The sequence below is a fragment of the Passer montanus genome, unplaced genomic scaffold, assembly GCF_014805655.1.
Source record: "Passer montanus isolate IOZ18808 unplaced genomic scaffold, ASM1480565v1 scaffold189, whole genome shotgun sequence".
Lineage (NCBI taxonomy): Eukaryota > Metazoa > Chordata > Aves > Passeriformes > Passeridae > Passer > Passer montanus.
The window spans coordinates 352,798-371,063 of NW_024366381.1; the positions used below are offsets into that span (position 1 = coordinate 352,798).

An 18,266-nucleotide genomic window follows, 5' to 3' on the forward strand; every position below is an offset into this window, starting at 1 on the left:
GCCCTGCCCCGCCCGGGGCTGCTCCCGCACGGCCCGGCCCGCGGCGATGCCCGGCTCCGGCCCGGCGACGACGAGAGCTCTCCGGGGCTGCTGCTCCGCCGCGCCCTGCGCCTCTACGGCCGCGCCGCCCGCCGCCTCTACGTGAGTGCCGCCGGCCCCGCTCCCTTCTCCTTCCCTGCCCTCCTTCCCCCCGGCCGCTCTCACTCCCTGCCCCGCTTCCTCCTCTCCATCATCTCCCTCTGTCTTCACTCCGTTCATCTCTCCACCCTCTGTTCCTCCCTCCTTCCAGCCCTGTCTCTCTCCATCTTCCCGCTCTGCTTCTCTCCATCCCTCTGTCCCACCATCCCTCCTTCCCTCTGGCTTTTCACCCCTCCGTCTTTCTGTCCTTCCTCACACTCACCCCCTTCCTCCCCTGCCTTCGCATCCCCTCCTCCTCCTCCTCCTGCCCGCCGCTGCCCCTCCATGCGCACCTTCGCTGTCTCCCCGCACGTGTTTTCCCCCTCCATCCATCCGTCCATCCATCCATCCATCCATCCATCCATCCATCCATCCATCCATCCATCCCTCCATCCCTCCCTCCATCCCTCCCTCCCTCCTTTCCCCCTTCCCCTTGTCTCCCCAGGAACAGGAGGGCTTTCTCCTCCGCTCTCTCCCCCGCAGCTGTTCCCCCGCAGCAGCGGCTGCAGCTGGGACGGCCCCCGAGCCGCAGCTCCCTGGGGGATGGAGAAGCCCGAGCTCTTTGTTTTCTGCCCGGCCGGATGGGGCCACGCGGCCTCGGGGCTCTCCCTGCCCCGGGGAAGGGGGGGACAGGGCCAGGGGACAGCAGTGGTGGCACCTCTGCAGCTCCTGAGCGCCCCGCACCACTCTGCCCGCAGGTGGGGACCAACGGGGTCATCTCCACCCAGGATTTCCCCAGGGAGACCCAGTACGTGGATGACGATTTCCCCACAGACTTCCCCGTCATCGCCCCCTTCCTGGCCGACCTGGACACCTCCGGGGACAGAGGGGACATCTACTACCGGCAGGATGACTCCAGGGACGTGCTGGAGCAGGCCGTGCGCTACATCCGGGCCGGCTTTCCCCGCTCTGCCGGCGCCTTCGTGCCCACCAACGCCTTCATTGCCACCTGGGAGGAGGTGGGCGCCTACCAGGAGCTCCCCCAGGACACCGAGCCCTCCACCAAGGTGAGGCCGAGGGGCTGAGCTTGGTGCCCATCCTGCGTGTCACGGGAGGATGAGTTTTTCTCAGCCCAAAATGCTGAGCCTTCTCTCTGAGCAGCTGGATGGTGGCTCCATGCATCCATCCATCCTTGGGTGAGCACCAGGAGGAACGTGGAGCTTTCCCCCTGTGCTCAGAGCTTGGCTGTGGTGGGGCTGTTGGCCACAGGAGGTTTAGAGGTTGCCTTCATGGCTGGAGGTGCTTGAACAAGGACACGGAGTGACAGGACCCGGGAGAAAGGCTTGGGTCAGGTGTTAGGAAGGAATTCCTGGCTGTGAGGGTGGGCAGGCCCTGGCACAGGGTGCCCAGAGCAGCTGTGGCTGCTCCTGGATCCCTGGCAGTGCCCAAGGCCAGGTTGGATGGGGCTTGGAGCAGCCTGGGACAGTGGGAGGTGTCCCTGCCATGGCAGGGCGTGGAATGGGATGAGTTTTAAGATCCCTCAAACTACTCCATGATCCTGATTCTTTTCAGACAAAGCTTTCCAGTGCTGGTAGCTGTGGCTTGGCAGGGCAGAGTGTGGCTGGGGGCAGCTGGGGAGGCCCTGCTTTAGGTCACCCATTGTGCTCCTGACCTTTCCTGGGGGCTCCTTCCTCCTGCCCCAGTGCTGCTGGTGAGCAACCAGCTCTGGAATTTCCACCGTGGGCTGATTTTGTGCCTGGAAAACAAGCCCAGAGGTGGTCTGCCAGCTCGGGGGGTGACCCGTGCTCTCCCCCCACGGGGCTGATAAGGCTCCTGCGTGGGTGGACGTCCATGAGCTGTCACATCAGGCTGATGACGTGCTGAGGAGGTGACAGCTGCTGAGGAGGTGACAGCGACGCTCTGCCAGCTGCACGGGCTCCAACAGCTGGAAAGGATGAGCTGCACGAGGAAAACTCCAGTGATGGACACCCAGAGCTGGGTGCTGGTGATGGGCTGTCCCCCAAAGCCCAGCAGCAGCCAGCAGGTCCCCAGGGAGCAGCAGGAGCCATCCCCCTGCTCCGGGGCCCTTTTCCAGAGGGAAGCCAAGCAAGGCAAGGAGCTGAGGTTTGGAAGGAGACAAGGCACATTTTTTCCTCTCATTTAAAAGTTGGGAAAACAGCTGAAGAGATGCCATCAGGGGCCTCACAGCGACCTCGTGGCCATCGAGAACGCAGCCTCCTCTTCTTTTCTCTTCTTCCCCCGCGTGGCTTTTTTTCCCCCCTCTGACAAGTTTGGATCAGGCTTTAAAATGAAACTGGTCTTGTTTGGAAACGAGGAGCTCCAGGGAAAGCTCCTGAAATGCAGCTCGTGCCTGTGCTTTGCTGAGCTCCCCCTTGGCCAAAACTGCTAAAAATCTCCCCAAACACCACTTTTTTTTTTTTTTTTTCCCTGACCAAATGTGGTGTTTATGGAAACGCTGCCCTCCTGCTGCTCAGAGCCAGGACTGACTCCAAAGCCATTCCCCCCGCCCTGGAAAGTCACAGCTAACCCCTTTTGAGCCCCAGAAGTAGAAAACTGGGTTAAGATGGGGAGCAGGGGATCCCCAGACCCCTTCTTTGGGGGCCCTGCCTGGGTGGGAGGTCTGGCAGTGCCGTGTCCCCACTCCTTGGGACACGCTCCTGGTCCTTGTGGTGACATTTTCCCGTGCTGCAGAGCGGGACAAGGCTGAGCCTGCTTCTGTAGGAGCAAAACTTGCCCTTTTGGGCTGGAATTTGCCCTTTGCACTCTTTGCTGGGGGCTTTCCCCCCCTCCTTCCCTTCATCCCACGGCGCCAGCGCATCGATGTCCCCCGGCGTGTCCCCCCTGGCCACCCACCCCAGGGCAGAACGAGTCCTGCAGCTGCTGCTGCTGCGATTTGGCTGCGTGGGGGAGGAATCCAGCCCCGGGGGAGGGGAGGGGGGTTATTCCACCCCCCTCCCGCTTTTTGGCCGCCTTTTCGGGGTCTCTGAATGCCCGAGTGTGTGACAGGCACAACAAGGCTCTTTATATCCCGCAGGAAATCCAGCGATGCTCCGGGGGCCCTGCGCCCCAAAATCAGGGCTGGGGCTGCGGGGGTGGGGCGGGGGGGAGCCCCCAGCCTCCCTCCCTCTGCTGCGGGGCTGACACTGGGAATTTAATCACTTTTCCGTTCCTTGGGGGGAAGGGCTGCTGCTCCCTGCGCGGGGCAGGAGGAGCAGGAGCTGCCTGGGGTTGGTTTCTCGGTGCTTTTGGAGCTCAAGGGGTGGCGGGTGGCTCGGCAGGGCCTGGCACGGCCCCAAGGCTGACAGGGCTGGCCAGCCTGCCTATAGCGGGATGTATGGGAAGCTGGGAGCACAGGAATGTTTTTTCCGGAGGAAACGGAGCTAAAATTGTTCTCAGGGACAAGCAGGGGGGTGTGGGTTTTCCTCTGGTGCTGGGGGGCGGGAGTGAGGGGCTCCCAGTGCAGGGGTTGCATGGCCAGGGATGCTCCTGGGACACCCTGGCACTCCTGGGAGGATGCTGAGCATCTTCCCAGGATGTGGCACTTGGGGTTTGCCTGGGCATGAGCAGCCCCGGGAGATCTCTGCAGGCTGATCATGGAATGGTTCGGGTTGGAAGAGCCTTAAAGCCCATCCAGTGCCACCCTGACATGGCAGGGACACCTCCCACTGTCCCAGGCTGCTCCAAGCCCTGTCCAGCCTGGCCTTGGGCACTGCCAGGGATCCAGGGGCAGCCACAGCTGCTCTGGGCACCCTGTGCCAGGGCCTGCCCACCCTCACAGCCAGGAATTCCCAATTCCCAATCTCCCACCCATCCCTGCCCTCTGGCAGTGGGAGCCATTCCCTGTGTCCTGTCCCTCCATCCTTGTCCCCAGTCCCTCTGCAGCTCTCCTGGAGCCCCTTCAGGCCCTGCCAGGGGCTCTGAGCTCTCCCTGGAGCCTTCTCCTCTCCAGGGAACATTCCCAGCTCTCCCAGCCTGGCTCCATGGAGGTTCTCTCTGTCAGAGGGCCCTTCTGGGGTGGTTGCCTGCCCTGTGCTGTGCGTGGGGCTGCCCCCCACATCCCTGCTCCCCTTCCTTCTCTCCTCTGCTGTGTTCCTGCCCCTCCGTGCCATCCATCTGCTCTCCCTTTGGCAGCTCAACACCTTCCAGGCAGTCATAGCCTACAATGACGAGGACACCTACACCATCTTCCTCTACCCCGACGGCGGCCTCCAGTTCCTGGGGACGCGACCCAAGGAGTCCTACAACGTCCAGCTGGAGCTGCCAGCCAGGGTGGGCTTCAGCTGGGGGGACAGCGATGACCCCAAGAGGGACGGGCTCTTCCACAGCCTGGCCAGCAGCGAGCAGGCTCTGAGGAGCCTGGAGAGGTGGGTGGAACCTGGGGGGCTGTGGCTGTGGGCAGGGGGAGCGGGGTCACCTTCTCCCAGCCCTGGAGCCTTTCAGAGCCTGGAAAAATCTGGGGAGTGACCTTGGGGTGCTGGGCTGCATCAGGGGCTCAGCCCCACACGCACAGGAGCTGTGCTGGGCTCCTGGAGGGGTGGTGCCACCTTTGGGGTGGCTTCTCCACCATGACGTTCGTGTGTGCTGCGTCCACAGGGAGAGCAACACGGGAATCCCCGGCGTGTGGGTTTTCCACGTGGGCAGCACGGAGCACGTGGAGCCGGGGGGCGGCGAGGGAGCTGCTCCTGCTGTGCCTCAGAGCCCCCCCGAGCCCCCCAGCCCTGGCACGGCCGGCTACCCCCACCCTGTCTCCAGCCACACGGCCACGGCCCAGCGTCCCGGCCACGGGTCCCACGGCCCCGTGCTCCTGGGCTTTGTCCCCGGGAGGAGGGACACGCAGGAGCGGAGCCGCTGGCTGCAGCCCAGGGGGGACGGTGGCACCGGGCACAGCTTCTCTGCCAACCCCTCCTCGTACAGCTCGGGCCAGCACGGCGTGGGCGTGGAGGAGGACGTGCATTTCAACCCCGACGGTGAGCACAGCCCCTGTGACAGCCCAGCGGGGACAATGACCCAGCGGGGACAGTGACCGAGTGGGGGTGGCTCCCTAAAAAAGGCTGGAATTTCACCCTGCCCCAAGGGAAGGTGCTGGAGGAGCCGCTCCTGCAAAGCTGCTGCCCTTGCAGCTCCTCCTGTCAGCCCCATCCCGCTAGAGCCACACAGCCCTGCCCGCCGGGCGTGCCAGGGGAAAAGCAGGAGGCCTGGAGCTTGGGATGGGGTGGGAAGCTCAGGGGACAGGTCCCAGAAGTGCCCTTGCCACCCTCCCCGCCACCGAGCCAGCTGTGCAGCCGCCGCGGCACGTGCCCGGGGGAGCAGAGCCCTGTCCCCAGCCGGCTGTCTCCCAAAAATACCGTCAGGAATTTGATCCCGTGCCCTCTGTCAGATCTGCCTGAAGCCAGGCAACAGGTTCCAAACCCTCCGCCACCCCTCTGCATCCCGGGTGACTCTTGGGAGCCACCGCTGCCAGCTGGCTCCTTTCCAGGCGGTGCTTTTGGTGCCAAGAAGGCAAAGCACCCGCCCGCTGTGAAGGGTGGCTTTGCCACTGCGTCCCCAAGCTTTTCCCCTTTGTCCCCAGTGTTCACCTACAGCGCCGCCAGCAAGGAGAGGTGTGCCCAGCACCACGGCAGCTGCTCCCCTCACGCCTTCTGCACCGACTACGCCGCCGGCTTCTGCTGCCACTGCCGGGCCACCTTCTACGGGAACGGGCGGCAGTGCCTGCCCGAAGGTACGCGGGGCGGGCGGCGGGGACGGGCAGCCCGTGCCTGGGTGGCCGCTGCCAGGGGTGCCCATCTCCCCGCCCAGGCGCCGTGCATCGCCTCAACGGCAAGGTGAGCGGGAGCCTGAGGGTGGGACGGGCGTCCGTCCGCTTCCAGGACGTGGACCTGCACGCCTACATCGTGGGCAGCGACGGCAGAGCCTACACGGCCATCAGCGGCGTGCCCCAGCCCGCGGCCCGCGCCCTGCTGCCCCTGCTGCCCCTCGGGGGGCTCTTCGCGTGGCTCTTCGCCCTGGAGGAGCCGGGCTCGGAGAACGGCTTCAGCATCACCGGTGAGCGCGGGTTTGGGAGGTGGCACCGCTCCCAGGGGTGGGGGGCAGCTCTGTGGTTTCTCCAGTCCCTCTCTCAGCTGGTGCTCGCCTCTGGCTGTGACCCCCCCCATGCTGGAGTAGCAGGGAAGGACACGTTGGGGTTGTCCCTACAAATGGTGCCCGTTTCTTTTTCCTGCCCAGGTGCTGAATTCACCCAGAGCCTGGAGGTGACGTTTTACCCCGGTGGGGAGACGGTCCAGGTCACGCAGACAGCCGAGGGCCTGGGGCCGGACAATTATTTAAGCCTCAGGACACACATCCAGGGTGAGGTGCCATTCCTGCCAGAAAACGTCACCGTCCACATCACTCCCTACAAGGAACTCTACTCCTACTCCAGCTCAGGTGAGACCCGTGCCCACCCTACACACCACCCCGGAATGGCCGCAAACACCCGAGCCACATCGATGCTGACACCTTTTATCCCACGGGGCTCTCCGTGCCATCCGGCAGCCGTGACATCCTCGGGCCAGCGGGAATACGTGGTGGCCGCGGGCACCGCCAACCAGACCTTGTCCTACCGCCTGCGGCAGAACGTCACCTTCTCGGGCTGCGCGCACTCGCGGCCGCCGGCGCGGCAGCGGCTCTCGGTGGCGCGCGCCTTCGCCCTCTTCGACAGCCACGAGCACGTCCTGCGCTACGCCCTGGCCGCCCGCATCGGCCCGGCACGAGGTGAGCGCCAGCACCCACCCCCGGGTGCCAGTCCAGGGTGCCGGCCCCCAGCGGGGATGCCGCCGCCTCCCAAAGCCACGGTGTGCCGGCTTTGCCCAAAATCAGCCAAAAAGGAGGGGTTTCCTGCTGGCGTGGTGGGGGTGGCACGGCCGTGGTTCCCTGCGTGGGACAGTGACTCTCGGTGTCTCCCAGATCTTTCATTCCCCCCGACACCTCTGTGTGCCCGCAGACGATGCCGAGAATCCCGGGGTGAGCCCGTGCCACGATGGCAGCCACGCGTGCGAGGCTCCGGCGCGCTGCCAGCCCGGTGTGGGCACGGAGTACACGTGCGAGTGTGCAGCCGGGTACCGCGGAGATGGACGGGGCTGCCGAGGTCAGCGGGGCTGGGGGCAGCTGGGGGGGAGCTCTGGAGCCCACAGAGCTTCACCAAGCACAGGGATGCATCATGGGGGGAAACTGAGGCAAGGTGCTGGAGGTCCCTGGAGAAGCGCTCCAGGAGCAGACAAAAAAGAGGAGGGGAAAAAAGGAGATACGGGAAAAAAGCAAAAGCAGTTGAAGAATAACTCCTGCATTTCATAAATCCAGCCAGTTTCGTTGTTGTTTTCCTATCACTCCAAAACTCCATTTTGCAAATTTGTCTTCCAGTTTTAGAGTCCCTTTCCATAAGAAGCTGCCCAGTGCCAGTGAGTAGCACTGCACAGTGATGCTGGCGAGGAATTTGAGGATCCTGCCTTTCAATAAGGAGCAGGTTTCCTTCTCCTAAAATCCCAGGTTAAGTGACCAGTCTGATCCCTTAATTTCAGGAGAAAGAAACCAAGTTTTAAACCACAAATAGCTGAGAATATTAGTGTGCCTTGAACAAATGCTTCTTTGTCAATTCTATACACCAAAAGCGATCTTGTTCTTTTTTCCCTTCTATTTTGAGCTGATTAGAAAGTTAATTCCGCAGTTGATTAAGTTCAGTGACAGACATGGGATGGGCAGCGGGGGGCAGGATATTCCCTGTCAGACCACGAAGATGGGGGTGTCCCACCACCATCAGGGTGCCCGGTGTCTCCTCCTTTCCCCAGATGTGGACGAGTGTGCCGAGGGCCTGAGCCAGTGCGGGCCCTTCTCCGTGTGCCTGAACGTGCCGGGCAGTCACCGCTGCGAGTGCCGCGACGGGTACCAGCCGGCGGGGGACGGGCAGGCGTGTGTGCGTAAGTGCTGACCCCAGCTGGGGTGTCCCCCGCTCCCGCGCCCCACGGACCTGCCCTGAGCACCCCTCCCGTGTCCCCCCAGCGCTGGCAGCGCCGAGTGACCCCTGCGAGGACGGGCGGCACCCCTGCGCTCTGGGGGACCGGGCGCGGTGCCTGTCCCGCGGCGACGGCCGCGCCACCTGCGAGTGCCTCCCCGGCTACACCGGCGACGGCATCCACTGCTCCGGTAAGGTGGGCACGGGAGGGACCCCCCACCGCAGCTGTCTGCGTGTCCCTGTCCCCGCTGATCCCATCTCCCCCCTGCGCAGACGTGGATGAGTGTGCCGAAAGCCCGTGTCACCCAGCTGCCATCTGCTACAACACGCCAGGCTCCTTCTCCTGCCGCTGCCGGCCCGGCTACGCGGGCGACGGCTTCCAGTGCACGTACGGTGAGCTGCCCGCCCAGCCCCGTGCCCTCCCTGCCTGGCACGGCTTGCCCAGCCTCACTCTCCTCCTTTCTGGCTTTCCAGCGGTGGAAGGGAACCCGCAGCGCCTCACGCCCTGCCAGCACGAGCGGATGTACCCGCGGGAGGTGCCACCCCTGGGCGACGGGCACGTGCCCCAGTGTGACGAGCAGGGCCGGTACCGGCCCCTGCAGTGCCACGGCAGCTCCGGGCACTGCTGGTGCGTGGACGCCGCGGGGCAGGAGATCGCCGGCACCCGGACGGCGCCGGGCACCACCCCACCACGCTGCGGGAGCCCAGGTCAGTGCCACCCCCCAGGGGTGAGGGGAGCAGGGTGGGAACCTTGGGCATCAGGCTGGTGGCCCAGTGATGTCCCACTTCACTTGCCAGCGGTGTGGGGACAGTGGGGCCACAGTGAGTGGAGGGGGGCCATAAACTGAACAGCCATAAATTAAAACTTGAGAGGTTTCACCTCAGCGTGAGGAAGAATTTCCAAATGCTGAGGGTGGCAGAGCCATGGAAAAGCTGCCCAGGGAGAGTGTGGAGTCTCCCTCTCTGGAGATACTCCAACTCAGCTGGACACATTCCTGTGTCACCTCCTCCAGGTGACCCTGCCTTGGCAGGGAGGTTGGACTGGAGGATTTCCAGAGGTTCCTTCCAACCCTAAGGATTCTGTGACTCTGTGACAGAACCACCCTTCTGGATGGTTCTTCTTCACAGTGAAGCTTTCTGGGGCTTCACTGTGGGCAGGGTGCTGTCAAGTGGGTGCATCAAGGGTCTCCTGGGTGTTTAGGGAGCCCTGGCCCATTGGGTTACAGTGGCTGTGGCCATTGGGCCACCTCTATCAACTTGTGATGGAGGGAACAGTGGTGGGACATCGAGGGGGCTGGAGCAGGGCAGCCCTGGCCCCCGCCCCAGACCAAGGGGTGCTGGTAGACAGGGACAAGTGATGCCAAGGTGCCAAGTGGCTCCAGAGGAGCCGGTGGCACCCCCTGAGCCCGCGTTGGGGGCGTTTACTGCCAGCAGAGTCCATCCAGCAGCTGACGCCCTGCGAGCACGCGCGGATGTACCCTCGGGAGGTGCCACCGGGGCCGTCACCCGTGGGTGATGGCCACGTGCCCCAGTGTGACGAGCAGGGCCGGTACCGGCCCCTGCAGTGCCACGGCAGCTCCGGGCACTGCTGGTGCGTGGACGCCGCGGGGCAGGAGATCGCCGGCACCCGGACGGCGCCGGGCACCACCCCACCACGCTGCGGGAGCCCAGGTCAGTGCCACCCCCCAGGGGTACACAGCCAGCAGGGAGAGGGGGACACAGGGCTCCGCCAAGCCCCGAGTCCCCCGAATAGGGTGGTGACTGTCACCCTGCCGTGCCAGAGCCCACAGAGAGGCCCCCCAGCATGTGCGAGCGCTGGCGGCAGAGCTTGCTGGAGCACTACGGGGGCAGCCCCCGCGGGGACCAGTACGTGCCACAGTGTGACCCCAGCGGGGACTTCACCCCGCTGCAGTGCCACGGGGACAGCGGCTACTGCTGGTGCGTGGAGCAGAGCGGCAGGGAGATCCCAGGGACGCGCTCCGAGCCCGGCACCACCCCGCCCTGTAAGAGCCCAGCGCCCCAAAGCGACCCTGGGCACCGACAGCACGGGCACCGCGCCCCGCTCCGGGCGTGGGGCCCTGGGGACGACGCTTCCTGAGCCACCTCTGTCCCCTCCAACACGCCAGGTCTGCCCAGTGTCGCCCCACCCAGCGTCCGACCCGAGCCCCGGCCCGACGTGTCCCCACCGGGCACGGGGACGTTCCTGCTGTACGCCCAGGGCCAGCAGATCGGCTACCTGCCGCTGAACGGCACCCGGCTGCAGAAGGAGGCGGCCAAGACCCTGCTGTCCCTGCATGTACGGTACCCCGGGGTGGGGACGGGCTGCAGGAGCACCCAGGGGGGTTGGGACAGGCTGGGGCTGCCACTCGGTGGTTTCACCTCTGTCTGAAGCGCTCGTCAGGGTTTGAGGGAGTCACCTCTTGAGGGTTGGTGATGGTATTTGGGGACGTTGGCTGTGCTGGCCGCCTTGGTGGCGCTTTGGGCAAGTGATGAGGGGAAGTGACTTCACAGTGGTGGAGGGCAGGGTTAGATGGGATATTGGGATGAAATTATTGACACCAGGGTGGTGGGCAGGCCCTGGTGTCAGCCCAGAGGAGCTGTGGCTGCCCCAATCCCTGGAAGTGTCCAGGACCTGGCTGGAGCAGCCTGGGACAGTGGAAGGTGTCCCTGCCCATGGCAGGGGTGGAACTGAATGATCTTTAAGGTCGTTTCCAACCCAAGCCATTCTGGGATTCTATGGATTCTATTTTCACCTCCCTCCAGCCATCCCCAGCAGAGAGACAGGTCTCAGACAGGTCCCAGAGCTGGGACTGTTCACGAAGGTGCTCCCAGAGCTCTCCAGGGTTGGTCTCAGCCCAGACTTCCAGCTGCAGGGCTGGCCTTTTTTCCTTGCTTGGACTCCCCTTGGAGCGTGGCCACGTGCCTCTCCAGGCAGGCCAGACCAAGGCAGAGGAACGCTGAAATCTGGGCCAGGACCCTCCCTGCACCCTGGGGAAGTGAAGGACCTTGCCAAGTGTTCCTTCTCCCCATCCTGAAGGTCATTCCCCACGCCGACTTTGCTCTTGGAGCACCCTCTCCTTCAGGCAAAGGGTTCAAATCCATCTGGATGTGGGTGTGAACCTGCACCAGCTGGCCTAAAATCCTCTGCTGAGGGATTCAGCTGGGAGGGTGCAGTGGGAGCAGAGCAGAGTTTCGCTGGGGAAGTGGGATTTGAGTGCCATTCCCACTTCCAGCGTGTCCCAGGCAGCTCTCAGTGCCAGCTGATGGGTTGAGGTTTCTCCCTGAGCCTCCTGGCAGGATTTCAGCCCGTGTTCCTCTCCCGGCCCTGGCAGGGCTCCATCGTGGTGGGGATTGACTACGACTGCCGGGAGAGGATGATCTACTGGACGGACGTGGCCGGCCGGACCATCAGCCGGGCGGGGCTGGAGCCAGGCTCCGAGCCAGAGACCATCATCAGCTCAGGTGTGCTCCTGTCCCCGGTGTCACCTGCCCAGAGCCACACCTGCTCTTCCCATCGCAGCTCTGGGCTCCTCCCATTGGTGCCTTACCTAAAAACAGAGGCCAGTCAAAATTAAGGGAATAAAAAGCCGTTATATTTATATTTATATTTATATTTATATTTATATTTATATTTATATTTATATTTATATATTTATATTTATATTTAAAGGGCCTTCATGTACATTTTGGGCAGACAAACCCACCCAGGGGCTACACCCAAAAATGGACAATTTTCACACTTCTATAAGTTTGGTCCATTTGCATATTGGGGGTTAGTCTTTCAATTACAGCTTCAGGTAATGATGTGATTTACCCCAGGTTTGCTCCCTCCCCAACTCACTTTTGTTTACACCTCTTGGTGCCTGAGGCAGTGAGGTGTCCTTGATTGCCAGGCCTGGAGAGGAATTGTGTCTGACCAAAATGGGAAAGCAGCAGCTCAAACTGTAATTTAAAATTATACACTAAAGAATTACAGGACTACAAATACATGAAAATTATAAAAGCTAAAAACTTAAGGCATCACCACCCTTCACTTTTGGGCTGGGGATGCCTGAGGGATGCCGGAGCAGCATTTCCCCACCAAAATTCCACTTGCAAACTCTACTGGATTTCTCCCAAACTAAAGTTGCCAGCAGCTAGGACCCTACAAGTCCTCAGAGGCCCAAAAGCCACCTCTGAGCTGATACTCAGACCCTGGGGAAACGACATCTTTTCGCATGGAATATGGTCTCCCTTTGCGGCCACTTTCCCAGGAAGATGGTGGGCTGCCATGCTAGAAATTTGCAAATTTTGCTGGATTTCTCCAAACTAAAGCTGCCAGCAGTGAGGACCCTGCAAGTCCTCAGAGGCCCGAAAGCCACCTCTGAGCTGATACCCAGACCCTGGGGAAAGTCCATCTTTTCCCCATGGAATATGGCCTCCATTTGCGGCCACTTTCCCCGGAAGATGGTGGGCTGCCATGCTAGAAATTTGCAAATTTTGCTGGATTTCTCCAAACTAAAGCTACCAGCAGTGAGGACCCTGCAAGTCCTCCGAGGCCCAAAAGCCACCTCTGAGCTGATACCCAGACCCTGGGGAAAGTCCATCTTTTCCCCATGGAATATGGCCTCCATTTGCGGCCACTTTCCCCGGAAGATGGTGGGCTGCCATGCTAGAAATTTGCAAATTTTGCTGGATTTCTCCAAACTAAAGCTACCAGCAGTGAGGACCCTGCAAGTCCTCCGAGGCCCAAAAGCCACCTCTGAGCTGATACCCAGACCCTGGGGAAAGTCCATCTTTTCCCCATGGAATATGGCCTCCATTTGCGGCCACTTTCCCCGGAAGATGGTGGGCTGCCATGCTAGAAATTTGCAAATTTTGCTGGATTTCTCCAAACTAAAGCTACCAGCAGTGAGGACCCTGCAAGTCCTCCGAGGCCCAAAAGCCACCTCTGAGCTGATACCCAGACCCTGGGGAAAGTCCATCTTTTCCCCATGGAATATGGCCTCCATTTGCGGCCACTTTCCCCGGAAGATGGTGGGCTGCCATGCTAGAAATTTGCAAATTTTGCTGGATTTCTCCAAACTAAAGCTACCAGCAGTGAGGACCCTGCAAGTCCTCCGAGGCCCAAAAGCCACCTCTGAGCTGATACCCAGACCCTGGGGAAAGTCCATCTTTTCCCCATGGAATATGGCCTCCATTTGCGGCCACTTTCCCCGGAAGATGGTGGGCTGCCATGCTAGAAATTTGCAAATTTTGCTGGATTTCTCCAAACTAAAGCTACCAGCAGTGAGGACCCTGCAAGTCCTCCGAGGCCCAAAAGCCACCTCTGAGCTGATACCCAGACCCTGGGGAAAGTCCATCTTTTCCCCATGGAATATGGCCTCCATTTGCGGCCACTTTCCCCGGAAGATGGTGGGCTGCCATGCTAGAAATTTGCAAATTTTGCTGGATTTCTCCAAACTAAAGCTACCAGCAGTGAGGACCCTGCAAGTCCTCCGAGGCCCAAAAGCCACCTCTGAGCTGATACCCAGACCCTGGGGAAAGTCCATCTTTTCCCCATGGAATATGGCCTCCATTTGCGGCCACTTTCCCCGGAAGATGGTGGGCTGCCATGCTAGAAATTTGCAAATTTTGCTGGATTTCTCCAAACTAAAGCTACCAGCAGTGAGGACCCTGCAAGTCCTCCGAGGCCCAAAAGCCACCTCTGAGCTGATACCCAGACCCTGGGGAAAGTCCATCTTTTCCCCATGGAATATGGCCTCCATTTGCGGCCACTTTCCCCGGAAGATGGTGGGCTGCCATGCTAGAAATTTGCAAATTTTGCTGGATTTCTCCAAACTAAAGCTACCAGCAGTGAGGACCCTGCAAGTCCTCCGAGGCCCAAAAGCCACCTCTGAGCTGATACCCAGACCCTGGGGAAAGTCCATCTTTTCCCCATGGAATATGGCCTCCATTTGCGGCCACTTTCCCCGGAAGATGGTGGGCTGCCATGCTAGAAATTTGCAAATTTTGCTGGATTTCTCCAAACTAAAGCTACCAGCAGTGAGGACCCTGCAAGTCCTCCGAGGCCCAAAAGCCACCTCTGAGCTGATACCCAGACCCTGGGGAAAGTCCATCTTTTCCCCATGGAATATGGCCTCCATTTGCGGCCACTTTCCCCGGAAGATGGTGGGCTGCCATGCTAGAAATTTGCAAATTTTGCTGGATTTCTCCAAACTAAAGCTACCAGCAGTGAGGACCCTGCAAGTCCTCCGAGGCCCAAAAGCCACCTCTGAGCTGATACCCAGACCCTGGGGAAAGTCCATCTTTTCCCCATGGAATATGGCCTCCATTTGCGGCCACTTTCCCCGGAAGATGGTGGGCTGCCATGCTAGAAATTTGCAAATTTTGCTGGATTTCTCCAAACTAAAGCTACCAGCAGTGAGGACCCTGCAAGTCCTCCGAGGCCCAAAAGCCACCTCTGAGCTGATACCCAGACCCTGGGGAAAGTACATCTTTTCCCCATGGAATATGGCCTCCATTTGCGGCCACTTTCCCAGGAAGATGGTGGGCTGCCATGCTAGAAATTTGCAAATTTTGCTGGATTTCTCCAAACTAAAGCTGCCAGCAGTGAGGACCCTGCAAGTCCTCCGAGGCCCAAAAGCCACCTCTGAGCTGATACCCAGACCCTGGGAAAAGGACATATTTTTCCCACGGGAAATGGCCTCCGTTTGTTTCCAGTCGCACTGGCAGACAGTGGGGCTCCAAGCTCGAAATTTCCAAACTTGTCTGGATTTCTGTGTTTCACGTGGCCGTCTCCCAGCAGGCCTGATCAGCCCCGAGGGCCTGGCCGTGGACCACCTGCGCCGCGCCGTGTTCTGGACGGACAGCGGCCTGGACAGGATCGAGCGGGCCCGGCTGGACGGCTCCGAGCGCCGCGTGCTCTTCGACACCGAGCTCGTCAACCCCCGCGCCATCGCCGTGGACCCCGTCCGAGGGTGAGCAGCACGAACCCCGCGGGGATTTGGGGCTTGGGCTTTGTAAGGTGCCAAGGCTGCTGGGGATACCCTGGGGGGGAATTTCCTGGTTTTGGGAGACGCAAGGAGCTTCCCTCAAAAAGCTGTTTGACCCCAATGGCTCCTTCCCCTGTTCCTAAGTCTGTTCCTGTGTCTGTTCCTGTGTCCCTGAGCCACTCCTTCCCTATTCCGTGACTGGCCCTCATCTTTGTACAGCCCCAAGACCAGAGTCAACCTCTTGGCAAAGAGAAACTTAAGACTCTCCATGTGTGGGTGCTGATCATCTCACCACGTGGCTGAATGAAACATCTGTGGATGTTATGCAAAGGTCCTTTTTGCTTCCTTACCCTGGACTATGCTAGCAGCAATTCAGCCTCCTTCAGACCCTGTCCTGACCTCGTCCTGTAGGAGGGATTGGCTCTGCTCCCCAGCCCCCTTTTTTATTGAATAATTTGAGATCTGGCTAAAGCTGCTGTTTCAGTATCAGGATGTGGATTATTTTGAAGAGCTGTGCCTCCAGGGTGCTGCTGTTGGGATACAAAATGTGCTGCTCCTCAGACTCGCCCTCGTCGAGGAGCTGCAGTTTGGGTCATAAACATGTCTGATATTTGTTTGGAGAGGTTTTTTCCTAATCAAATAAACATGGTTCAGGCACTGATAAGGAAAAACCAGGCCTTGCTCCTGGCAAGAACCAGGATAATCTCCCACCACTCCTTACGGTTCTGCCCTGTTTGTGCATTATTTCCCAAGCAACCTTTACTGGACGGACTGGAATCGCGAAGCTCCCAAAATTGAAACTTCCACTGTCAATGGAGCCAACAGGAGGGTTCTGGTGCACACAGACATTGGTTTGCCCAATGGCCTGACTTTTGACCCCTTCTCCAAGCTGCTGTGCTGGGCAGACGCAGGTAATGTCCCCAGGGAAGGATCAGACAATGTCAAACTGGGCCTCAAGGGAAAATCCTGGGTGTCTTCAGCCCAGTGCTACCTGTGGCCACCAGTGTTGTGTCAGCTGGGGCTTAGATTGGATTTTAGGAAATATTTCTTCATGAAAAATGTTGTTGCTCAGGGCAGTGGTAGAGTCCTTGTCCCTGGAGGGATTTAAAAGCCGCGTGGATGTGGCATGTGGGGACATGGAGCAGTGGTGGCCTTGGCAGTGCTGGGAGATGGCTGGACTTGGTCTTAGGGAGGTTTTCCAACCCTGAATTTTATGGTTCTACATCTTCATGCTGAAAAGCTGTTTCAAAATGCAATAAATCAGGAAAAGGCTCTTCCCCAGAGGGTGCTGGCAGTGCCCAGGCTCCCCAGGGAATGGGCACAGCCCCGAGGCTGCCAGAGCTCCAGGAGCTGCCAGGGATGCCCAGGCTGGGATTGATGGGGTGTGCTGTGATCCTTGTGAGTCTGTGAAATACCAAGAACATATTTGGTGCGGCATTTCCAGCGGGATGGGGGATATTTTGTGTTTGAACAGGCACCAAGCACCTGGAATGCACATTCCCGGATGGCACCGGCCGGCGCGTCATCCAGAGCAACCTCAACTACCCCTTCAGCATCATCAGCTACGCCAACCACTTCTACCACACGGACTGGAGACGGTGAGCAGGGAAAAACCCACCCCCTGCACGCCTGGGAATGCTCAGCTCCCCTCCCTGAGAGGAATCCCAAATCCTGGAGTCTCCCCAGAGCTCTCCCGGGTCTCTGAGCGTGGCTTCAGCAACACCTGCTTGTAAATCTCAGCACAGATTGTTTAGACACAAGCCCAGCTCCCTGGGAGGGACAGAAACAGTGGTTTGGGTTTTGTTTTTTTGAACTGAAACTTGGCTGAAGTCTCTGGATGTAGATTAGGTCCAAGGAAAGATCCTGTCCTCAGCCGTTCCCTTTGCCTCTCTTCCCACTCCAGCTGGAAGCTCTCACAGCTCCCATCCAATCTTGGGTTACAACAAACACTTAAGGGCTGGCCACACTCGGAGGAGACTCTCAGGGAGATAATCTCTCCTTGGAAGGCTCTTTTCTGTGGCTGCATCACCACAGAGAAATGCACTGGCTGAGCTGGAGGAGGATTTTACAGGGCAAATCTCTTTCCACTTGTCCTGCAGGTGTTCAGAGCAAGATTTTCAGCTGCCTGTTCTTAAACACACATAAATAGGGGAAAACCCCCAAGTTTCATAGGTGAATAAAACACTTCTTCCCCTTTTTTCACCAGGGATGGGGTGATAGCTGTAAATAAAGAAACAGGCTCCTTCACTGATGAGTATCTTCCAGAGCAGCGATCCCACCTCTATGGAATCACAGCAGTTTATCCCTACTGCCCTGGAGGTAAAACCCACCCAAACCCCATCCCCTTGGGAATTCTGATGGCTGCTAGGTGCCTGAAAAATCTCCACACTGAAAATCTCCATTTCTCCCCACAGCCAGGAAATAGTAACTCCATTTTCAAGGAAACAAGGATCTTTGCACCCAGAGGAATTTCAGACCCAGAGAACTGTCACTGCATACGAGGGGGGAGAAGTCCCTCACCAAGGCCAATGAAGTGCCCTGCTTTCCTGCAAAAGATTTTCAAGTATTTTTTATAGTTATACCTCAAGACTTTACTACTGTATTTTTTTACCAAGTGGAAAATGTTGAGATATCACCAAAGAAAAAAAGAAAAGATCCTGGGAAGCTCAAGCCATGACTCGAACTCTCGCTTACACAAGATTTAAAATGTAGCTTTTTTTTTTTTTTCTACTCCAATGTTTTATTTTATTGGAAGAAGAATGGATTAATTTTTCATAGTTTTGACAATCTGACCCAAGAGGTCCTTTTATCCAAAAATAAGAAATTAAGTGCCTGTGGGAAGCTGTGGATGCAGTAAATTGCTGGGTCTAATTAACAAACTGCCCTGAAGACAGAGACTGTGTGTGCTCCAAAATCCTGCAGAACAGGGATGGGATGTGGCAAAGGCACTGAAGATGTTCCAGAGGATGATTCTGATAATTAGAAATAAAAATATACATTAAATAAAGAACTATATTAATAAAACAATAAAAAAACCAGAAATACAATTATATAAAATAAATTTAAAAGCTAAATATGATAAAAATTCATAACAAAAATATAATAATATAAAATAAGATTTTTAATACTATAATAAAATAGATACATATAATAACTTATTAATTAAAAAC

At 58.7% G+C, this 18,266-nt stretch overlaps 1 protein-coding gene across 1 annotated transcript in view; it reads left to right on the forward strand.

Moving 5' to 3' along the window:
* Window positions 1–18,065, forward strand: part of NID2 (nidogen 2) — an 18,787-nt gene extending 722 nt beyond the window's left edge. Inside the window, exons 2-23 of the mRNA XM_039705934.1 lie at window positions 2–141; window positions 876–1,184; window positions 4,270–4,502; window positions 4,732–5,105; window positions 5,708–5,857; window positions 5,935–6,180; window positions 6,361–6,561; window positions 6,670–6,888; window positions 7,118–7,261; window positions 7,959–8,087; window positions 8,170–8,313; window positions 8,396–8,515; window positions 8,597–8,830; window positions 9,557–9,793; window positions 9,904–10,125; window positions 10,249–10,418; window positions 11,455–11,584; window positions 14,910–15,081; window positions 15,850–16,007; window positions 16,571–16,694; window positions 17,303–17,415; window positions 17,511–18,065. Coding sequence (XP_039561868.1) covers window positions 2–141; window positions 876–1,184; window positions 4,270–4,502; window positions 4,732–5,105; window positions 5,708–5,857; window positions 5,935–6,180; window positions 6,361–6,561; window positions 6,670–6,888; window positions 7,118–7,261; window positions 7,959–8,087; window positions 8,170–8,313; window positions 8,396–8,515; window positions 8,597–8,830; window positions 9,557–9,793; window positions 9,904–10,125; window positions 10,249–10,418; window positions 11,455–11,584; window positions 14,910–15,081; window positions 15,850–16,007; window positions 16,571–16,694; window positions 17,303–17,415; window positions 17,511–17,521 — 3,980 coding nt within the window. The 3' untranslated portion in view covers window positions 17,522–18,065. The remainder of the gene's footprint in view (window position 1; window positions 142–875; window positions 1,185–4,269; window positions 4,503–4,731; window positions 5,106–5,707; window positions 5,858–5,934; window positions 6,181–6,360; window positions 6,562–6,669; window positions 6,889–7,117; window positions 7,262–7,958; window positions 8,088–8,169; window positions 8,314–8,395; window positions 8,516–8,596; window positions 8,831–9,556; window positions 9,794–9,903; window positions 10,126–10,248; window positions 10,419–11,454; window positions 11,585–14,909; window positions 15,082–15,849; window positions 16,008–16,570; window positions 16,695–17,302; window positions 17,416–17,510) is intronic.
* Window positions 18,066–18,266: the final 201 nt, after the last annotated feature.